Below are 15,732 nucleotides of genomic sequence, written 5' to 3'. Positions count from 1 at the left end.
GTAAGGGAAAAATTGTCTCAGAACTGCACAGAAGGGTATTTGGTTGTGCCAGCTTTCTGTTTCAGCAGTTGGCTGTCTTTTGGCAACCGGCCATCTAATAATTCATTGCATGTCCATGGGGCATTTCATTGGAGGAGGGACATATGTTAGTGCAAGGGTAGAGCTGGTATCAATACTTGGTGCCAGTGACATGGAACAGAGGCTCTCAAAGGGTCTTTCACATCTGTCTGTCTAGTCAGTCACAGACTGCAGGCTCTGCCCTTCTTTCGGTCTGTCTGTTGGGTTTCAGAGCTCGAAGTAACATAACATGAAGCATTTTGCAGCTTTATTTTTAAGGAAGCTGCTACATAACCTTTGTTGTTGCTTTAACTGCTGCAGGAATGCTATGTAAGTAATGTGAAATTGGACATTAGGTAGTCCAGGAGAAAAAGTCTACGTTCAGTGATGAGCCACACTGTGGCAAGATGGAAGAAGTGCAAAGACTTCAGAAGGCACTGTAGAGAGAATGTCAAACCTACTGGTCCTTATGGTTTGCACTGTTTAAACCATATAATACTTGCATGCCTTTAAGAAGCTATTTCAATTCCATTGAAAAAATTGCTATGCTATGCTATGCTACCTAGAAAATATGTAGCTAATGGGAGATTTCATCAGCCAGAGTGCATTATGGATGTGATGATAAATCTAAAAGAAGAGATTCTCATGTAAGCAAAGCCACCAGGGTTTGCCCCAGGAACAGGTACAATAGTTGCTCAGAGAAGTTACGAATACACCGTCGTTGCAAGTGTTCAAGGTCAGGTTGGACGGGGCTTTGAACAACCTGAGCTAGTGACATTTGTCCCTGCCCATGGCATGAGGAGTGGACTAAATGATTTTTAAAGGTCCCTTCCAACCCAAACCATTCATGATTCTGTGAAATATGTAATACAATCTATGGCACCTGTCCCTGTGTTGTTGTTAGTGATTCGCTGTACTGGTCTGGTTGAAGTGAGCTGCCCATTCTGTGCCCATTGCCCTGTTAGCTGGACTGCTGCTCCTGGTACAGTCAGGCAAAGACAAGCTGTCTGATGGAAATGCCTTCTTGCCCCTTCAGCAACCTGCTGTCACTTAGGATGGATAGATGTGGGGACAGAGTTGTTCTCTACTGTCAGGAAGTCCCCTGTATAAAACATTGGCACTTAGCAGATTGACCAAACACCTTAGTCAGTGCCTTGCTAATGCTGCATTTTGAACACTGAAACACCTTCAATGCAAATTATACAGTAGATGGAAGATCTAATGGGCTGTTTGAAGGCCGGGAAGTGAGGAGGTGTGGTCCCTCTACATCTAGCAGAGCCAAGACCCCCGGGGATCTCTTCTTTTGTTACAAGCAGCGGATATTTTGAAGTTGACAGGGAATTACACCTGTGAGACTGCGTAGGTCACTGAACACACATGCCACAGGATGCAAGGCACCTGGATTTCCATTGCTAAATCACTTTGTGTGCACCTGGCAGGAAATCTGCCTTGGTCTCTTTTTTTGCCTTTGTCTCAGCTCCCAAAATTACAGAGAGGAAGTGGCCATTGAGATGGCACAGTCTGTATACCATGGTCCTAAATACAGCTCTGGTCTGGACTTGAGCCCACCATTTGGAAGAAACATCTCTTCTTGATTAAAACATTCCTGTGGTGGATTTACCACCAGCATTCTTGGTACATGGTTCCAGTAATTAATTACTCGTACTGCAAAAAATTCCTGCCTTGTTTCTAGACTGGAGCCAGGGTGTAGGCAAAAAGTCTGGGTTCTCTGAGAACTGAATCAGATAAGAAAGCCATCTGGGCAGTATTTGGTACTTCCTCTCATATTCAGCACCAGTTTATACACAACTCTTCTGCAGCATTTCTGTTTTCAGGTTTAGTTAACTGGCCTGAATGAACCTCACAGGATCTGCACACCTGGTTATCCCATGGTATTGAAGGTGTTGTGAGGTGCCAGGTAAAGCAAGTGATTGTGCTGCTGAGAGCATTCTGCATTGGGGAACGTAGTCCTAATCTCCTGTCTGTTCTGACCTTTATCTTCCTGTAATACTTCACACCATCTTCATACTACTTATTGTCCTTAACGTTTTCCATCAGTGCAGTGTATTAAGTGCTTTGTGAACTGGTGGCTGCACGCTGATCCATGGGATCTCTTCAGCCCATGTACCACTGCACCTGCATCTCTCACTGTACTTGAGTTTGACTTTCCACAGCAGCAACATCAGGGAAGTGTGAAGTACAATCTAGGATCTCTCTGTGCGTGCACCTCTGATCTGTGGGGGCTGAGGACCTCTGTGCATCATAGGCAAAGGATCAACATTAAGTAGTGCCATGAAAAGCCAAGCAACAGGATGGCATCAGGGGGCAAATGCCAAATGTAAACTCAAATGGAAATCGTGAGTCGTAGTCCAGGGGTATCCTAGTTTTGGTAAGGGGGTGTGCATCTGAGTGCTCAATGAATGTTATCTCTGGAGATGAGGAAAGACAGAGAAATGTGATCACCCTTACAACTTTCCTTTAGCAGTTCTGACAGTTTTGGAAGAGTCTCCAGATACTGGAGCAGTTTAGGAAGAAAGCCGATGAACCTCATTCAACTATAGGCTATTTCAGATTATGACCCAAAGGGTCAGTGGTTAACCTGGGGACACTGCCATTGCCTTAGTCTCATCAGTTTCAATAGGTCAGACGGTCAAACAAAGAGAGTTTTGCCATTGACATCACTGAAAAAAGGATCTGACCCATAACCTCATATTCATCAACTTCATGTTCTCAGAAGCCAGACATAAAAAAGAGCATAGATCGAGTAAGAGTTATCCTCTGAGGATCTGCTAGTGATATTTCATACCTCTGTATACCTTTTTTTTACATTTTGTACTTTTAATTCACATGATGAAGTTTTCAGACAGAAGTGGATATCATGTGTAAGCTGAGTTCCTTGTCTTTTTCTTTTGCCTGTCACTGGCTGCATGTTCTCTATTGATGTCTTGTTCCTGGTACTTGACACTGACCATCTTGTCTGTGAAAGGAAGCACTCCAGCTGGTTTGCCTGATGAGAAGAAAGGAAAGTTTGCTTGGTTTAGTCACTCTACAGAAACCCATGGTAATGTTGCACTGCACTCTGTGTCCACACTGTGTATATCTGTGTGTATGTGTGTCTGTATAGCTCAGTGCAGACTGGCATGTAATACAGCTTTGTATTCTTCTGCATGTACGTGCCTTGCTTTTTCTATTGTTTGTGCAATGTCCTCTTCATGCACTCAAGATAACAAGCTGCTCTGCAAATCAGTCTCTTGCTAGTGTCTTCAAAATTGTTTTCCATTTGCAAATAAGCTCAAATATGTCTTGAAAGCGCTTTACCTCATCTTCAAAAATGACTTGCAAAATATCAGTGTTTGGGGATTTTTGCCTGCAGGGCTTAGTCTGGACAAAAATTTTAATTATGAATGTTGTTTTTTTTCTTACAGCTTACTTGACTGTTTCATATACCTCAGAATATTAATTCAGTTTATCCTTAATTTATCTTTCCAAATAAACAAGATTATTAAAACATCTGTCTTCGTATAAAGGAAAAGGCACCATCAGAGTACAATATTCCATAGTTCTGTCAAGAGTGCTAGAGGGTACATTATTTCATATGGTCCTAAGAACACAACAAAAGAACTTTAGATTTCCCAGATGTGTGTTTTAGGTACATGAATTTTTGTGATGGGATGAAGGGAAGATAGTTCATTTTGAGGGACATTTCTGCCATAATGCTTTCAAAGCAAGAAACCAGAACACTTTTGGAAGAGCCTTCTGATATCTCTCTAGCCCCTGAAAGATGACCTGGTCCCATGGCCCTCTAGGCATCTGCCCAATTGAAATACAGAACCTGTTTCTTTTACATTGTCTCCTTTTGTACCAACAGCCCACAAGCAGGTGTATTCTTAGTACTGAGTTGCATATTCTTACAGGCTATTGGAAGTTTCTCCACCAGCTAGTAGTGCATACTCTCAAGTCTCATCTGATATATAAATCCAATTGCTAATACAGGTCATGTTCTGAAGTTCTACCAGGTTTCTGGGAGATCTGTTTAACACCACCATCACTCAGTCTTAAGTATAATTTTTTCAATTGTTTTTTGTATTTGAAAAGAGGGGAGGAGGAAAGAGAAAACCTATTAAATCCTATCCATTTTCCTAACTTACTTTGAATTATTATATATTAAGGAGTTATTAGAGCTCATATAGGAGCCACGAACAACTGGTGAAGTGGTTTTTCTTTCTTTTTTTTTATGATCTGTAGAAATAAATCAAATGTTGAGATTTGATAACAGATAGAAAATGTGACAGGTGCTTGAATCCAAATGAGATAGGTTCACACCTAAGGTTGCTTTCAGTTGATGTTTGTTCCATGATACTTCTGTAAAAGCCTAGGAGGTTCTGTCCAGTTCTTCGATGGTGAGTGCCAATGTGAAATCTCCACCATAGTCCATATTCATTGGCTGCTTTGCTGGTAGTATCTGAGTGGGTCAGACAGACTGAATTTCTCTCTTATACCTATAGGTCCAGTTTATAATTGTAAGGTTGAAACACATTGATGTGACAGATACACAGCATACAAAATACATCAGTATTATTGATGGGGTATTTGCTGTCAGGCTAACAGAAGCTTTTTATCTGCATACATGTCAATCCTGGTACCTTTCATTTGTATTCAATCATTGCACAAAAGACTGGGGAGGGCAGTGAGGTGGTTGGGCTGCTGCAGGTAAAGAGGCTCTTTTTTAAAATGTTCTGTTGAATCAAAGGGAAGCTTCTTGTTGGGGTCATCTGCTTTTCAATGGTTCTCATTCATAAAATTTCCAGGAACTGACTCTGAAAGAAAGAGAGCAGCTGCTTCTTCCCTTTTCTTTAGCATTTGAGCAACCTGGGTATGCTGCTGAAGTCTACCTGCCCAGCCTGGTCTGTACAGGGAGGCACAAGACTTGCTCAGCCAGGAGCTGCAGCTGAGGGTCTTTTCATTAAGCCAGTTCCTTCACTCATGTGGCTCACTAAGAGATGTGCCAGGTTCTAATGGCCAACCCTCTCTTTTTTCTTCCCTTTGACTCTTACAGTGAGCATGCCCACCAGTGAGACCGAGTCCGTGAACACAGACAACGTCCCTGGAGCGGATATGGAAGGCGAAAACTGCGGCGCTAGGCTGGCGTGAGTACACACACACAGACATCTGCATCAGGGCTTGGGCTGGACTCAGGGGTTAAAACCAGGGCAAATGTCAGGCTTTTTAAGAGGAAGAAAGCCCCACTGTGGGTGAAAGGAGAGGCTGCAGAAGATCTATTGATCCAGTTTCTTATCTTAATTGCAGTGTAAACTCACTCTGGACATTAGCAAAGAGCTGCTGGGTTTACATAGATTTAAATAAAGCACAGGATGCCCAGGATAAGCAGATCTGGTTTTGTATAATAGCTAAAAGAAAAACTGATGGCTAACAGTGTTCTTATTTTAAAATCCCTCTTAGGTGATGGATAACCAAAACCAGTATGTGTAGACCAAAGAGTGGAAATGATTGGTCTGTTTCAAATTTTCTAATGATTCTTGTACACTTTACAGTGCCTTGTAATAGAAATACATTGATGAGAATTCCCATTTGACAGACTGCATTACACCCTTCAAATGCTGCACAGAATACTGTAGTGACAAAGAAATATATCAGTTAGAAGGGATTAATGCCTCCTTGAAGTTGCACCATTGTAGTTAGAGAAGGTGCTCAAGAATGTGTGAGAGAGTGGTTATGAAATACCATATTATATGGTGTATTTTTTACCAACACAGAGAGAAAGAATAGGCAAGAGGAGTCCTATATTCCCTTTTGTATGACTAAACAAGAATGGACTTTATGCTGTGGGGGCAGTATGTTAGTCCCTCCTAAGTTCCTCGAAAAAGGTGTTAAGCATACCTCTGCTATAGCTTGGACCATGCTGGAGTATTTTGAGGCTCTGTCCTGTCCTTGGGCCTACCTTGATCTCTTTGGTGATGCTCAAATGCTCATCAAAAGTGAATAAGAAATGCTTTATTTTGTCATAGCTGTTGACCAGTTGACCCAGTGTTCAGGTTCTGACAGGAGGGCAAGCACTTGAGCCTGGGTATTTCCTGCTTTCCAATCTCCTTTTGCTGCTCCCAAACTCATGCTTATTGGAATTAGAGATATTTCTGCTTTTTGCCTCTATGGCCCTGTTCATGGATTTACCTGACTAAGGCTGTCTGCCTTCACGATCTCCTGTGGCAACAAGTTTCAAATGTTCATTACCTGCTGTGTAGACAAGAACTTTCTCCTATCTGTTTTAAGATGATCTATCACTGCTTTCAGTCAATGTCCTCTCCTTCTAATATTGTGATATTTAGTGATCAATTGTTCCACATTCAGCTTATCTATCACTTTCATAACCTTGTAAACCTTGATTGTATCTCCCACACATACCCTTGGCCCTCTCCTCTGCAAACTGAAGAGGAGGAGATCTTATCTACATTAAAAGATGTGATACCTGGGATATGTTATAAATTCAATCTGCTTTCCTTGAAGAGTCAGCCAGCTGCTTACAAACACCTGCCTGCTTTTGTGAACCTGCTGAGTCTTTTAGTTTAAATTATGAACACTTTTCTGAAGGAACCAGGCTAGATATATTCACAGCACTGAGGCAGTTGTAGCCCTTTCTTTGGCACCCCAGCAAGTTGCTTGTGCTCTTGGTGCATTACAGGAAGAATCAGATGGATGTGATCACTTTTTCCAGCTGGATTCAGTTTGAAGAACCATCTCTATTCTGCAGCTGTGGTTCACAGAATCACAAAATGGGTCAGGTTGGAAGGGACCACAGTGGGTCATCTGGTCCAACCTCCTGCTCAAGCAGGGCCATCCCAGAACACATGGCACAGGATTGTGTCCAGACAGCTCCTGAATATCTTGAAGATCTTGAAAGATGATCGTTAGCAGCCTTGCTATGGTGTCCATCAGCTCTCTCATGGATGCATTCCATCAGGGCCCATGGACTTTTGGATGTCAGGTTTGCCTAGCTGTTCTCTGACCCAGTCTTCCTTGGGCAAGGCAAAGTGTTCCTTCCAACATTTCTTTGCCTTGGTCTCCTGGGTCAGAGATTCCTGAGGGCTGACTTTGTCTGTAAAGACCAATGAAAAAAAGGCTTTCAGTAATACTGCCTTCTTTGCACCATCTGTTACCAGAGCCCCCCCTCCATTTAGTAACAGGCCCACATTATCCTTAGTTTTCCTTCTGTTATAGATGTATTTGAAGAAGCCTTTCTTCTTGTCCTTGACATTCTTTGCCAGATTTAATTTTAGATGGTCCTTGGCCTTCCTCGTCTCATTTCTACTTATTCTGACAACTTCTCTATATTCATTCCAAGTGGCCTGACCCTGCTTCCATCTCCTGTGTGTTTCCTGCTTCAGTAATGACAGGAGTTCCTTGTTCATCCACAGAGGTCTCTTGCCCCCTTTGCCTGATTTCTTGCTCATCAGGATGCATTGTTCTTGACCCTGGAGGAAATTATCCTTGAATATCAGCCAACTCTCCTTAACACCTCTTCCCTGGAGGAACTTTTCCCATGGGATTCTTCTGAGAAGATCCCTAAAGAGGCCAAAGTCAGCTCTCCTGAAGTCCATGGTTACACTTTTACTTGCTGCCCTGCTTCCTTCTTACCCAATACTGAACTCTACAATCTCACAGTCACTGCAGTCAGGGCTGCCCCCAACCTTCACATCTCCAACAAGGCCTTCCCTGTTTGGTAGTATTAGGTCAAGCAGCACACCATTCCTTGTGGGATCCTCCACTACCTGTGTCAGAAAGTTGTCATCAATGCTTTCCAGAAACCTCCTGGACTGTTTGTGCTTTGCTGTGTTGCTTTTCCAGCATCTGTCAGGGTAGTTAAAGTCCCTCATGGAGGGGGGACGCAGGGCCAAAAACAATGGCAACAGCTACTATAAGGTTTCATATATTTTTTAACATTACAGCTTGCATTCATTTGTTCTTGCATTCAATGTTCTTAATCCCAAAGGATCCTAATGCACGTTATGAACTGTAAATGCAGGGATTGTTTTCACAGCATTAGACTTCAGCCACTCTCAGGGTAAAATGTGGCAGGTGTTTAAAAACAACAGGCACAAGAGTGTAGGGAGATGTATGAGGGATAGCTTGTTCTGCACTGAAACTGCATGGGGAATTTTGGCAAGCAGAACATAATTATCCTAGCTGGAATGTGGCCAGGAGAGCCAAAGTTAAACCCAACTCTAAACGTAATCATGACTTAGAATGGAGTTTGCTTAAAATAGCCCAGCGTGCTCACGGGAGAATGGCAGTCCTCAGATTTGGCATTAGGAGCAGGGATGGCTACGTCCAGCAGGTTTTAGGGAAGAAGGCATAGGAAAATTACAGGAAAACTGAGCTTCATTTCTTCTTCTCAAGTTGTAAATGTTAAAGCAGGGCCTAACGTTTCACCAGACCAGGACAAGTAAGATTCAGAGAGATAAACAGTTTCCTTGCCACTTTTCACTTCATTTGAAAATGGATGATGTATAGTAGGAGAATTGAAGTCTGTTATTGAGAAGGATTTTTTTACTCTTTACCCAAGGACAGTTGGGATCCTCAAGGCCTTGCTCAGATTGCTTTTCATCTCTAGGAGATGGATAGGCTCCTTCATCCATGAAAATGAATGGTTATATCATTGTATATGAAATTCTGGGGTGAGATACAAATTTTGCCAGTAAGTCCTGCATTTGTAAAATGTTTGTTTCAAGCTTTGTGAAGCTGCAAATTCCTTAGTTGTGGGTAAATTCAGATCTGCCTTTGATACTGAGGTTTGGAATTCTTTCTGGTTTCTTTTGTTACTGTGTCACACAGGCAGAGAGAGAAACCAGCTTTCCTGGCTTTTTCCTGGTATTAAATACTCTTCTCACTGACCCCTCTTTTAAATACCCCATAGGCCAAGATTACTGCTGGAACATATAAAATTTAAGCAAGAATTTATCTGAATGAATGTTTTCTTTTATTGGAACCTGACTAAGAATCAGAATTTGGCCCAGTGTTCAAGAATAGTGAAAATTCATGTGGGAATTCAGTTCAGCTTTTCCAAAAAGTTCCTCATCAAGTACTAGAGATGTTGAGTAGCATTAATAATTATACTCATGCCATCCTGATTTACTCTAGTTGAAGATTAGGCCAGGACTTTTGAGCAGTCATCTGCCCCCTGTTTTTACAGTTGAAATGTAACCAAGGTTTTTGTTCGATTGTTGAGTTTCATGTATTGCACGTGAGTCTTGGTTTTTACCAGTTTTCTAAAATCACCCAGTGGCCTTGAGTCCCCATTGCTTTGCTATTAAAGCACTTCTTCCCAGAGGGCACAGGCTGCACTGGACAAACTGCAGCCAGACATGACTGAAGCAAGGTGGGGATTTCAAGTCACAGGCAATATATTTATTTATTTAGTGACATCAAGCTACCTAAGGCATTTAACCACCCCAGCACCACCACCCCAATTATAGGCTGAGCTTGCCATCCAAATGCACTCATGATAAAAGGAATAAAAATGCTCAGGAGACTGAAGGGAAAACTTTTTCATTGAAGAGAATTTAGAATTACTGGCTGTTCTTTCTGTTCTTTTAAAAATCTACAGAGCTTTGAAAAACTGTGCCTGTGAATGACAGAAAGATCTGCTTGAGAAGCCAGGCTCAAACGTGCCTTTTGGAAAAGGAGATCTTCCCTGACAGCCTTTTTCAGCTCCACAGAGACATATGCTATGTGAGATCAGGAGAGTACCTCTCAAACACAAGCTATCTCCTGCTGATGAATTGTCTCAAAGAGGCTTTTATTTCTATAGTATCCATACTATAGGAACTGCCTCCATCAGCTGTGCTGTCTGGAGCAATGCCAGTATTCAAACCAGCTGAAGGAGTTTCAGGAGGAATCTAACATCTAATCTCTCTTTGCTTGTTGTGTAAATCCAATCTTTCAGAACTTAAACAAAACGAAAAAAAACCCAACTTCATTCATATTCATTCCTGGTGTAATTCTGCTGGCAACAGGAGTGCTGTGGTGCAGAGCAGTTCCCTTCCTAGGGGAAGTATAGTATGAACTTCATCAGGCATTGGAATCTGAAAATGGTTTTGCAGGTTTCCACAGGACACTAAAAAGCATCCCACAACTTTCACAGTATATTATCCCTGTCATAGTATTGCCTTGTATTGCTCTGACATTTGCCCTGAGGTAGGAACACAACAGCTTTTATCCTCAAGGACAACACTTGGAAGTGGAACTTATCTTATTCCTGATGTGTCACAGCTTTAATAACCTGTTGCCTCGGGGTATGAAGAAACACGTTTCCTCTGCAGCAGGCATCAGTGGGATAAACCCAGAGCTGGGAGCAATGGGTTTCTATTTACAGGATATCCTTATTATACCCAGGGCTTCCCAATAGCCAGTAATTTCCCTGAGCCTCTGTGGTTACTGCTGTGCAGGACTTAGATTCCTGAGGACAGGCTATTGCTCATAATCAGAAGTAATCAGTTCTGCACAGGGTGTCAGCCTATATAATCTTCCAATACAAGCAGAATGTTAATTTTCTAATACAACCATACAGATCTGGAGTGCCACAATAGAGCTTGCTTTTATACATATGTATTAGATTAAAAAAAAGACCTTTGTGGAAACTAATGTTCCATAGAGCTTCAATAGAAAAGTGAAGCACTTGAGCTCAAAGGGAAAGAGGGCTTAAAATTATCTGCTTTCATTGAAACAATAAGCCACTTGGCATTTTCACCTTGGCCGGGATTTCCATACATTTGGGGGACAGTTCAATTGCTTTTCCATCAAATGTAGTTCAAACAATAAAAAAGGATAAACCAAAATGAGCAACCTACACTGGCTTTCCAACTGAAAACCGTGTGTCCTGAAAATATTATGAGAATGGAAGCTTTCCCTGGCAGCTGAATGGTCAGGGATTTTTCCCTTCATGCATTTCTGGCTGGGAAAATAATTCCTGTGCAGTTCTTGCAATCATCAGCATGGGAGGCAGTGGTAAAGGCAAAAGAGTCAGTTTGCTTGCAGGTTTGATGTAGTTGCTGCTGGTTTTCTCTTCGTGAGAAGACAGGCTCCTTGTGGTATGATGGGACCAAAGTCCCCATCACGTTAGGAGCAGTGGTAAAAAAAGTCTGCCAAAAGCTCTGAAACCACTGCTGACTTCAGCGGGAAAACACACGGGATCAATCCTTATGTGTCAGTCTCAGCTACTGCTCTCTCTCCAATTTATTATGAGCAAGGTGCTTTTAATATTCACAGTCAGCTCTAGGTATGTGTCTAAAGGACAATAGCATGCCCTTGTGGAAGAGGAGTTATCTTCCTCCTTCGGACTCTGTGTTAGGACTTGCCTGTGACTTACCACAGGGAGAACAACATTATTTACTGAATACCGAAGTGCTGGCCTATTTTCACAGCCTGTAAGAAAGCCTGTTGAATAGCAAAGCAGCTCAATTTTAAGCTAGACAGATCCAATTTTCTTAAGGATGTTCTGTAGATTCTTACTTCTGCTGGTCAACAAGCACCTCTTAAAACCAGCAGGTCGACAACCACCTCTTTAAACTAGCACTGCTCCCATCAGGTCAACATTCTTCATCCAGTGGAAATGGTCATTCCAAGTTCCTGTGCAGGTCCCCAGTGTTAATTGTGTTGCACAGAGGCAGGATGGAGGCCCATTGCGTTTTTGTGAATTGTAGAAACTCAGCTGAGGGTAGAACTCAGCCCTAAAACTTTATTAGGCTGCAGACTGCATGTATGCAGCTTATATTCCTGAATATGTTGTATCACTATATGCTTTTACCCCTGTAATATGTGAAAAAAGGACCTTAGGGTGGACATTTTCTCTTCAGGGTGCCAGCATCCTGGCTAGAAGCAAAGAAATGTCATCGGCAGGAATGGAGAGAGGGAAAAATGTTGTGCTGCTTGACCAGTAACTGCACGACTGCACCATATTGCACCAAAACAAAATCAATGTCACACCATGACTGTGTTCTCACAGTTCTAAAATCTGTAAGATATGCCCAGTGAAGCTCTTTGAATGTTCCCCAAAGTTGTGTGTAGCCCAGAGGCACGGTAAAGTCCATTTCTGTGTTACTGCTTTTCTGAGAGCTTTTACTAGTGAGTCCTCATGAAGGTAGTTGCCTCTAAGTGGAATCATATGGTATAAAAGTAGCTGTGACCAGCATGTCAGATAATTTTATGGACATATTTAGTGACATCCACACTCAGAAAAAAAACTGTAATGTGGCCTTTTTGTCATGCTTGGTGACCTACAAGATTTTTCCAGAATTGTTTGTTGTGTGTGCAATTACATAGTCCTTAATCGCTGTTATACAACAGTGTCATTCACAAATGCCTTCTCTGATGTCCACCATGAACGTGGAAATGAAGACTCTTATCTCTGAGAATGTGAGGTATCTCACTACATTTGAGTTATGCAGATTATCCAGAGGTTTATGTTGATAAAAAATCTTTAAATTTCAGTGCCTTATCTGTGTGTGGTACCTAACTGTGTGAGGTTAGAAGAGTTTTAGAGGATTTTAAAGATAGCTTGTCACAGAGTAGAGATCTGATTTTTGTGTTTCTCTTTCTAAAAGACAATCTGAGTTGTGTGGCTCTTAAGATAAAACCACTCAGTAGTGATCTGAAGTGGTTTTTATACAGGCTCCTATACCATGATTTTAAACAATAGTTTCTCAAGACATTCCATAGTTTGACACAAATGGAGACACTCTCCCAATGGCATAAAGCTCCCTGAATACTAGGGATGCAAGAGATCCATGTTTAAACTCAGCAGAAAATCTGGTCCACCCTAAACTCCTGCCAAGTGTCAGTTTGGTGTGTCACAAAGACACTGTGCCAAGGCCTCAAATTGAGACTATTTGACAGCTATATGACTAGTGATGCCATAAAAGTACTTTTTTATAGGACATTGGTGTCCATGGTTCTGATAAACCATCTTGATCATAACAGTCATTTGAAAAACGTGTTTCAGATTCGTGCATAATGTTTTCAGAATCAGTTATTATAGAGTTTGTTTCCAAAATTCCATTTCACTCTCAGATTCTACCTCTAAATATAAATCTAATCCTCCTTCCTTGTCCTGTTCTATATATACAGCACACCCACATGTGATAAAGCCTTCTGCCATAGCAGCAAAGAAAGGTGGAGGGGAGGGGGAACGAAGGCTGTAGCTAACCTGTGGGAGCACTGAATGCAGTTGGCTGCTGCTCATAATGTTCGAAGATATAATTATCACATGCATGATGAGTACTACACCTGCTGCATCTCTTTTGCTTAAATAAATGATTCCTTAAAATGCCACAGAGCTGCCTCGCTTGGAAACTATTAACCAGAGAGGTCACCAGAGGACTTCACACTCCCTGTCCTTCCCCTTCCACCAGGCAGGTTCGCTAATGCATCTCTCTCTCTTTCTCTTTCTCTCTCTCTCTCTTCCCACCCCCACCAAACTTTTCCTATCAAAATCCTCACCACCTCCTTTCCGGTGCCCACCTTTCTCCTTCATTGTGATTTTTTTTTCATCTCTTCATTTCCCCTGTCTTTGTCTGAGCCTTCTTTCCTGTTGCCTGTAAATCTGATCCATTACAGTTTGTAGGTAGTGCTTATCAAGCCAGAGTTCTCAGTGAGAAGTGGGATAGCTTTAAGGATGTGCTTTGTAGGTGCTTCACTCGGCATCTTTCTTAAAGCTTGCTTTGTCTCTGCAGCACAATTTAGCATTCTGTTCCTCCAGTGCATTATTTCTTCTCTATCAAGAGTCTTGTGTTTGTCTGTAACCACACTGCTGCCTAGCAGGTGGCCTAGACAAGCTGCCTGTGACACAGCAGGAATGATGTATTCAGTGCAAAGGCTTCTTTTTTTTTTTTTTTTGTCTTGGACCATCTGCTGGTGAAATGTTCCTATCACTCAAACCTCTTCCACATAAGGAACCTGACCCATCACTGATTACTTGTCAGTAACTGATGTCCTCAAGCAGGGACTGACCGTTTTTAAGACTGCTACAGGAAGTAGTGTTAGATGCTTTGAGAATCACATTGTCCCATGTCTACTAACAGTGAATCCAATTTTAAGGCAGTACAGTCAGACCTTTGCTGACTGTTGTCAACAATGAGTCACTTTCCTATCATAGAGGGAACCTTAAGGAAAGCTTCAACGCAGCAGAAATATCTTGTTTGTAGTCACTCCCCAGATTCTCTTTTCTTCTGATATTGGTAGTGGATTTTGCAGCTTCCTAAATCACCTCTGACTTGTGTCTTTGCATTTATTTGTATTTATTTGCACATTTATTTCTTTCTGTGCATCATTATGAATGTACCGAAAGACAGCCAAAGAGTTCAAAGGCCTTACAGGACATGTGTCAAGCAGAGCAAGGTTGTGGTTAGAGTATTGAGGTCTATTTCTAGCTTTGCCTGTGACTTCTCATAAAAGGTTATTGGGATTATTTAGATGAATAAACCCAAATGCATGAAATTACATATTTAAACACATGGGAACGTGGCCAAATTTTCAAGAGTGCTTAATTCTGAAAATTGCATTGGTAGTAACAGAATCTGTTGTTTTACATACCTTTTTGAATGCAAAGCAATTTACATAGATAACAAAGACAAATAAGAGTTGATATCTAAGTTTGAAAATATCCATCATGCACTGTTTTTCTTTCAATTGCTGAAAAAAAAGAAAGCATTGTTTTCTCTGTTATTATGGTTTCATAATGTGCTTATATATCCTGAAGTGATAGGTGATGTGTGAAAGTCTGTCTGTATCAAGTCATACATATTTTAATATATTAAAAAAATAGTGACTAAAAAAGAAAAAAGAAAGGGGGTGATACTTGAGAAATGAATTTGTTAGCAGTAGTAGAGTGCCCCTTGCCTTAGGCCAGCCTTTTACCCAAGAGAAAAACTAGTTCCCTGATACCTATAGGTGATAGAATCCCATCATGGCACGACTCCTGCTTCGTGACTCCCACCAAAAAAAACCAAAATTTCTGTATCAGGGAATTCTAGCCGTGCCCAGTGCCTACACTGACTTACAGCAGACTCAAGAGGAAAACAGCATGGATTAAAAAATGAATTCAGCTTAACTTTCTTTCTTTCTATTACTATTTTCACAAAAGCCTTGGAGGTATGAGACAGCTTCAGAGACTTTAATGGCAATTCTTGTCTTTCAGGCATCGGATCTCAAAATCAAAATTTAGGTAAGTAAAACTGTTTTTTGCTTTTCCTCCTTTCTGCTGGTTTTGTTCCTTACTTTGTGAAGTGATTTAGTCCAGCATCTCTAGGATGCAGTGGTGATTCTAGGAGATACTGCCAAACATGTTAGATTTAGTCAAAAATCAAGATTGTTCTTCTTAGTTTTATACTGAAATAAGGCACAGGGACTACTGACATTATTCCACTCAGAAGTACCTCTCTGATTGCTACCTACGTATCTCGAACCATAAAACACAATATCAGAAGTGAAATTCAACCACATAATTATATTGCATCCATCAATATCAACCCTGTTAGTTCAAGGCTCTCTTTCTTACACTGTATTGCACTCCTCTGCTTTGCTTGATTGTAAATATTTCAACTGATGAGGTTTGCATCTTATTTGTGAAGTTCTCCCCTTCACCCTGGGACATGGGGAGTTTTTTCT

General features: G+C 41.4%; 1 protein-coding gene across 25 annotated transcripts in view; it reads left to right on the top strand.

Moving 5' to 3' along the window:
• Positions 1-15,732, top strand: part of CACNA1C (calcium voltage-gated channel subunit alpha1 C) — a 480,151-nt gene that overhangs the window by 351,460 nt on the left and 112,959 nt on the right. For 13 of the 25 annotated variants that reach the window (XM_064654541.1, XM_064654535.1, XM_064654526.1 and 10 more), the window contains 2 exons: positions 5,114-5,204; positions 15,263-15,289. In XM_064654541.1, the coding sequence (XP_064510611.1) occupies positions 5,114-5,204; positions 15,263-15,289 (118 nt within the window). Of the gene's footprint in view, positions 1-3,043; positions 3,119-5,113; positions 5,205-15,262; positions 15,290-15,732 lie in introns of all 25 variants that reach the window. The other 12 variants (XM_064654519.1, XM_064654530.1, XM_064654523.1 and 9 more) reach the window with 1 other exon arrangement.

The sequence above is a fragment of the Pseudopipra pipra genome, chromosome 5, assembly GCF_036250125.1.
Source record: "Pseudopipra pipra isolate bDixPip1 chromosome 5, bDixPip1.hap1, whole genome shotgun sequence".
Lineage (NCBI taxonomy): Eukaryota > Metazoa > Chordata > Aves > Passeriformes > Pipridae > Pseudopipra > Pseudopipra pipra.
Note: the sequence above shows the minus strand (reverse complement) of the source record. Positions and strands in the feature narration are given on the sequence as shown.